Source organism: Salvelinus sp. IW2-2015, unplaced genomic scaffold (assembly GCF_002910315.2).
Source record: "Salvelinus sp. IW2-2015 unplaced genomic scaffold, ASM291031v2 Un_scaffold1289, whole genome shotgun sequence".
NCBI classification, from domain to species: Eukaryota; Metazoa; Chordata; class Actinopteri; order Salmoniformes; family Salmonidae; genus Salvelinus; species Salvelinus sp. IW2-2015.
In genome coordinates this window covers 255,276-262,325 of record NW_019942820.1, presented here as the reverse complement: position 1 = coordinate 262,325, position 7,050 = coordinate 255,276, and the positions used below count along the sequence as shown (strand labels likewise).

Here is a 7,050-nt window from a genome sequence, read left to right as displayed (position 1 = left end):
ACTTTGTTGAGCTTCAACAAAGTGATTACAGCCTTTCTTGCGTCTTTTGGGGTATGATGCTACAAGCTTGGCACACCTGTATTTGGGGAGTTTCTCCCATTTTTCTCTGCAGATCCTCTCAAGCTCTGTCAGGTTGGATGGGAAGCGTTGCTGCTCAGCTATTTTCAGGTCTCTCCAGAGATGTTCGATTAGGTTCAAGTCTGTGATCTGGCTGGGCCACTCAAGGACATTCAGAGACTTGCCCTGAAGACACTCCTGCGTTGTCTTGGCTGTGTGTTTAGTGTCGTTGTCCTGTTAGAAAGTGAACAATCGCCTCATTCTGAGGTCCTGAGCGCTCTGGAGCAGGTTTTCATGAAGGAGCTCTCTGTACTTTACTCTGTTCATCTTTCCCTCGATCCTGACTAGTCTTCCAGTCCCTGACATTGAAAAACATCCCAACAGCATGATGCTGCCACCACCACGCTTCACTTTAGGGGTGGTGCCAGGTTTCCTCCAGACATGTCGCTTGGAATTTAGGCCAAAGAGTTCAATCTTGGTTTCATCAGACCAGAGAATCTTGTTTCTCATGGTCTGAGAGTCCTTTAAGTGCCTTTTGGCAAACTCTAAGCGGGCTGTCATGTGCCTTTTACTGAGGAATGGCTTCCGTCTGGCCACTCTACCATAAAGGCCTGATTAGTGGAGTGCTGCAGAGATGGTTGTCCTTCTGGAAGGTTCTCCCATCTACACAGAGGAACTGTTGAGCTCTGTCAGAGTGACCATCGGGCTCTTGGTCACCTCCCTGACCCCCCTTCTCATCCAATTGCTCAGTTTGGCCAGGTGGCCAGCTCTAGGAAGAGTCTTGGTGGTTCCAAACTTCTTCCATTAAAGAATAATGGAGGCCACTGTGTTCTTGGAGACCTTCAATGCTTCAGACATTTTTTTGTACCCTTCCCCAGATAAACGTGCCTCAACACAATGCTATCTCCGAGCTCCTTGGACAATTCCTTCGACCTCATGGCTTGTTTTTTGCTCTGACATGCACTGTCAACTGTGGGACCTCATATAGACATGTGTGTCTTTCCAAATCACGTCCAATCAATTGCATTTACCACAGGTGGACTCCAATCAAGTTGTAGAAACATCTCAAGGATGATCAATGGAAACAGGATACACTTGAGCTCAATTAAGTCTCTTAAAAAAAAGCGTCTGAATACTTATATAAATAAGTAAGTGTTGTCATTTTTCTACGGCTGGCCTTGCTTTTCACCTGGCTACGCCTACCCCGGTCAACAGCTCTGCACACCCCACAGCAACTTGCCCAAGCCTCCCCCATTTTTCCTTCACCCAAATCCAGACAGCTGATGTTCTGAAAGAGCTGCAAATCTGGACCCCTACAAATCAGCTGGGCTAGACAATATGGACCCTCTCTAAAATTATCCACAGCAATTGTTGCAACCCCTATTACTAGCCTGTTCAACCTCTCTTTCGTATCGTCTGAGATCCCCAAAGATTGGAAAGCTGTCTCGGTCATCCCCCTCTTCAAAAGGGGAGACACTCTAGACCCAAACCGTAACAGACCTATATTCATCCTGCCCTGCCTTTCTAAGGTCTTCGAAAGCCAAGTCAACAAACAGATTACCGACCATTTCGAATCCCACCATACCTTCTCCGCTATGCAATCTGGTTTCCGAGCTGGTCATGGGTGCACTTTAGCCACGCTCAAGGTCATAAATGATATCATAATCGCCATCTACAAAAGATAATACTGTGGAGCCGTATACATCGACCTGGCCAAGGCTTTCGACTCTGTCAATCACCGCATTCTTATCGGCAGACTCAACAGCCTTGGTTTCTCAAATGACTGCCTCGCCTGATTCACCAACTACTTTTCAGATAGAGTTCAGTGTGTCAAATCGGGGGGCCTGTTGTCCGGACCTCTGGTAGTCTCTATGGGGGTGCCACAGGGTTAAATTCTCAGGCCGACTCTTTTCTCTGTATGCATCAATGATGTCGCTCTCGCTGCTGGTGATTCTCTGATCCACCTCTACGCAGACGACACCATTTTGTATACTTCTGGCCCTTCTTTGGATGCTGTGTTAACTAACCTCCAGACGAGCTTCAATGCCATAAAACTCTCCTTCCGTGGCCTCCAACTGCTCTTAAATGCAAGTAAAACTAAATGCATGCTATTCAACCGATCGCTGCCCGCACCTGCACGCCCGCCTAGCATCACTACTCTGGACGGTTCTGACTTAGAATATGTGGACAACTACAAATACCTAGGTGTCTGGTTAGACTGTAAACTCTCCATCCAGACTCATATTAAGCATTTCCAATCCAAAATTAAATCTAGAATCGGCTTCCTATTTCGCAACAAAGCATCCTTCACTCATGCTGCCAAACATACCCTCGTAAAACTGACTATCCTACCGATCCTTGACTTCGACGATGTCATTTACAAAATAGCCTCCAACACTCTACCCAGCAAATTGGATGCAGTCTATCACAGTGCCATGCCATCGTCACGAAAGCCCCATATGTTACTCACCACTGCGCCCTGTGTTCTCTGGTTGGCTGGCCCTCGTATTATATTCGTCGCCAAACCCACTGGCTCCAGGTCATCTATAAGTCCTTGCTAGGTAAAGCCCTGCCTTATCTCAGCTCACTGGTCACCATAGCAGAACCCACCTATGCAGGCGCTCCAGCAGGTATATTTCACTGGTCACCCCCAAAGCCGCCTTTCCTTCCAGTTCTCTGCTGCCAATGACTGGAATGAATTGCAAAAGTCACTGAAGCTAGAGACTCGTATCTCCCTCACTAACTTTAAGCATCAGCTATCAGAGCAGCATACAGACCATTGCACCTGTACATAGCCCATCTGTAAATAGCCCATCCATCTACCTCATCCACATACTGTTATTTATTTTTTGCACCCCAGTATCTCTACTTGCACATTCATCTTCTGCACATCTATCACTCCAGTGTTTATTTGCAAAATTTTAATCTTACTTCATTTGCACACACTGTATATAGACTTTTCTATTGTGTTATTGACTGTATTTCTGTTTATTCCATGTGTAACTCTGTGTTGCTGTTTGTGTCACACTGCTTTGCTTTATCTTGGCCAGGTTGCAGTTGTAAACGAGAACTTCTCAACTGGCCTACCTGGTTAAATAAAGGTGAAATAAAAAAACAATACATTTAAAATAAGGTGTTTAGGTTTTTATATTTAATAAATTTTCAAACATTTCTAAAAAACTGTTTTCACTTTATCATTATGGGGTATTGTGTGTAGATTGAGGGGACAAAAATCTATACATTTTAGAATAAGGCTGTAATGTAACAAAATGTGGAAAAAGTAAAGGGGTCAGAATACTTTCCGAATGCACTGTGTGTCCAACAGGTAACATGATGTAACATCACACATTTCCCTCCACTAACCTTTCACACACACACGTCCATTTCCTCCCTCCCTGATCAATGACCTTTCCCCCCCATCTTCCCCTACCCATACCTGAATGGTGGGTGGGGAGCGCTGTTTCCTCGTGGTGGTCGTAGACAGAGTCGTAGTGGTCTCTATGAAGGTGGTGGACATCTCAGGTGGCACAGAGGTGGTGGTGCGGGCAGCGCCCCTACTGGTGGGCATGTCACCCACCAATCGGACGCTCCCGTTCACCTTGATGTTGGCGTGACCTTCGGCGGCCATGTTGAGGACCTTAGAATAGGATTAACTAAAGAATTAGAATTAGATTTTACTTCCTGCTTTAATTATATGTGTACACTCAAAATGGCTGCCAGTCCACCCATTACGGCATTTTCAGCTGGAGTGGATTTCTTTCGACTTTTATTTATCAAATCAGTCAATGAATCATACCTTTAGTCCGTTGTAGTAGAGGCCAGACAGCTGTCCCTGGTAGGGACGTTTACAGTCATTACCGCCTATAGAGATGGCCGCCTGGGTGTTGAAGATGGTGAGCTGCCGGCCTGAGAGGAGATGGGAGGGGGACAGCAGGGAGAACACCATTACAATGCACTTAAATTGGTTGAACTTGATTCGTTTAAGTAGTCTACACTCATATTGTCCCATATGTTGGTTTTACTGCTTTTATAATGCTCATCTGGGGACAAGCGCTGGAAGTTAATGTGCGTAAAGGTGTGATGTGTCAATGCATCTCGACTGATGCATATTTAACGTGTCGATGTTTTAATTGTGTCTGTATCAGACCTGGGTTCAAATACTATTTAAAATATATCACTTGAATATTTTAAGGTATTTGGAAATACACTTGGAAAGTATTGGAAAATACTCAAATACACTCCCATGCGCTTAACCCATGTATTTGAAAACAGTATTTGAAATAAGTATTTAAAAAATACTCTCAAATACAATTTGGTATACTTTCTTATTTATTTATTTTTACAAATAACCATTAAAATACTCAAATACAGCTACCTCTTTAAAAAAAACACAAATACACAAATAAAAAGTATATTAAATACCAGATACTCAAATATACATCTATTTGAACCCAGATCTGTTTATAAATAAACAACTGAAAGTAAGGTCAGTTAAGTGTATTTGTAAAAGATATTTGACACATGAAAACAGAAATATTCACTGCATTTGTAATCCCCTGAACAACGCAATATAATCACGCAGTTCAATTATTTAAAAGAAAACGAGTAAGACCTTTGTATTGCCACATCATGTGATAAAACGCAACTAATAGACTGTCGTACATGTCGTGAAATCCACCGTAAACTTCATTAAACGGGAGTTAAACCATCGCAGTCAAAACACATTGCTCATGCATTAGTTCTGAAATGAAATGTACAAATAACACTCGGAATAAAGGGGGAATCCTAATTGGAAATCAAATGTCCATAACACACACACAGCACTGCAGGCTCATTGCATTTGTCACATTCACAATTACAATACACTGGGCATGAAATGAAAAGGGAAATAAATCTCATATCATTGTAACATAAAAATACATATTATGTTGATCCATGCATGTAGTACATGCTAATAGGAGCAGAAACTGCTTTGTGTTTTTAGACGTTGTTAAAGGGACTTTATAATCATCTTAGCAAGTTTAGGCAATGAACTTTAAATGTAGTTTATAATGATATTATGTCAAGCAGGAAAATGAGTAAGAAGCAGAATATACCGGGAGCACAATTCTCCATTACACCTCTCCATTGTAATAAACATTAGTGAGGTAGCGACTAGACAATGAACTGTGTGGAATGAAAGCAGTCCATTTCATTCCAAAAGTTCTATTTCATTGCAYTCTATTTCAGGGCAGGCTTATTTGAGTTAGAACAATAGGTCCCAATTACTGTATATTGCTGTCAGCAAAACAAGAGGAATGCTTCGGTTGGATGTGTCAAACCACTGTCCTAGGAATAACACCTCAAAATGGAGCCTGGAAGTTAGTTTACAGCTCCAACTCAAACAAATATACACTCTCTGTTAAGTTTGTCCACAAATATTATTGGAGCTTTTAGCAGGGAGATTTGTGTACAACTATTGGTTGTAAGACATTAGATTTGATCATGTATTGTTTGTGGATTACACCAGTCCCTTTAATAACTGGTCAGCTTCAATGATTCCAAATTCTAACTGAATTTAAACATGATGACAAAAAGGGAATGGCAAAAAAAAGGGAAAAACAAACAAAATACAATTGACAGGAAGTTTAGTTTAATTATGGTTTAATGGGTTTAACAAGGAATTGTTGTGGATCCATTCTAGAAGGTTTGAGGGGAAACAAGCCAATGACATGACAAGAAAACAAAAACATTCCAGAATATTCTACAAGATCTGGTAAAAAAGGTTTACCTTTCTCCTGCAGCCAATCTTCTACCGGCCTCTTATAATTGAATGGGATTTTCTTATTACCCATTTGATAGCGCTCAACATCGCTTGGTCCTTTAAAGTTTGAAAGTTTAGAGAAAAACTTAAAACAGTCGGCAAAAGCAACTGTCAAACAATCATCATTCACATTTAGACACCGATTTAGAAAAATGGTTTAGCCTTGTTTATAATGAAAAGTAAAAAATTGTTATGCGGAATTTCAACATAAATATTTAGTTGTTTAATTTAGAAAACTTGGTAAAATAGGATTTTTGAGAATATTGGACAGTCAATGGTCTACTTGAGCAACGCTTGGTTTCAAATAAATAAACAAATAAACATAGACAACAATCCTGTAAGCCCACGTCCTTGAGAACAGAACACACAAAGAACCTGGAAAAATCATTCAATCGTCTGTGCATTCATTTGTGTTGAACAATACATTCTACATTTCAATCTACATAAAACCTGAATTCATTAAACCTCAACAGCTGTGAAGGGAAAAAGATCAGTATGTTAAATAGGTTTGCATGTCTGAACAGCCCTACTCAGGAACAGATATATCAGACGTGATTTTGAATCACTTATCCCACTGGACAACACCTGAACACTTGAACGGTGTCCCCAATGGCACCCTATTCCCTATATAGTGCACTACTTTTTACACAAAAGTGCAAAAGTAGTGCACTATATAGATAAAAGGGTTCCATTTGATACATAACCCTGCTCTTACATTTCAAGCGGCCAAGGAACAAGTCAGTTTAACAACTATTTTGGATTGAAAGAGGGGAAATAGGTAGCGAAGGAGTGAAATAAAACAGGTAATTTGCGGAGCTGCAAACCTGTTGGGAGAAAAGTCCCCTGATGACAGAGGACGTTATTACCAGGTGGTGTAGGAGTAGGAGTGTGTCTGTGTGTCTGTCTGTATGTGCGTGGTGCGCATGGGTGTGTGTGATTATGATTGTAGTGTGGTGTTCTGTGTTTTGATGTAGTGGGTGGTCTGTGTCGGTGGCTGTGTCTGTGTGTGTGTGTGTGTGTGTGTGTGTGTCTGTGTGTGTGTGTGTGTGTGTGTGTGTGTGTGGTGTGTGTGTGTGTGTGTGTGTGTGTTGTGTGTGTGTGTGTGTGTGTGTGTGTGTGTGTGTGGTGTGTGTGTGTGTGTGTGTGTGTGTGGGTATTACGGGCATAGTGTGAGTCTCTCTGTTAAAAAA

At 41.7% G+C, this 7,050-nt stretch overlaps 1 protein-coding gene across 1 annotated transcript in view; it reads right to left on the bottom strand.

Moving 5' to 3' along the window:
• Nucleotides 1-3,493: 3,493 nt before the first annotated feature.
• Nucleotides 3,494-7,050, bottom strand: part of LOC112070320 (neurexin-3b-beta-like) — a gene marked incomplete at its 3' end in the record, with an annotated part of 33,624 nt that continues 30,067 nt past the window's right edge. The window contains exons 3-5 of the mRNA XM_070438916.1: nucleotides 5,828-5,917; nucleotides 3,854-3,963; nucleotides 3,494-3,694 (exon numbers count right to left, since the gene is read on the bottom strand). Coding sequence (XP_070295017.1) covers nucleotides 3,494-3,694; nucleotides 3,854-3,963; nucleotides 5,828-5,917 — 401 coding nt within the window. The remainder of the gene's footprint in view (nucleotides 3,695-3,853; nucleotides 3,964-5,827; nucleotides 5,918-7,050) is intronic.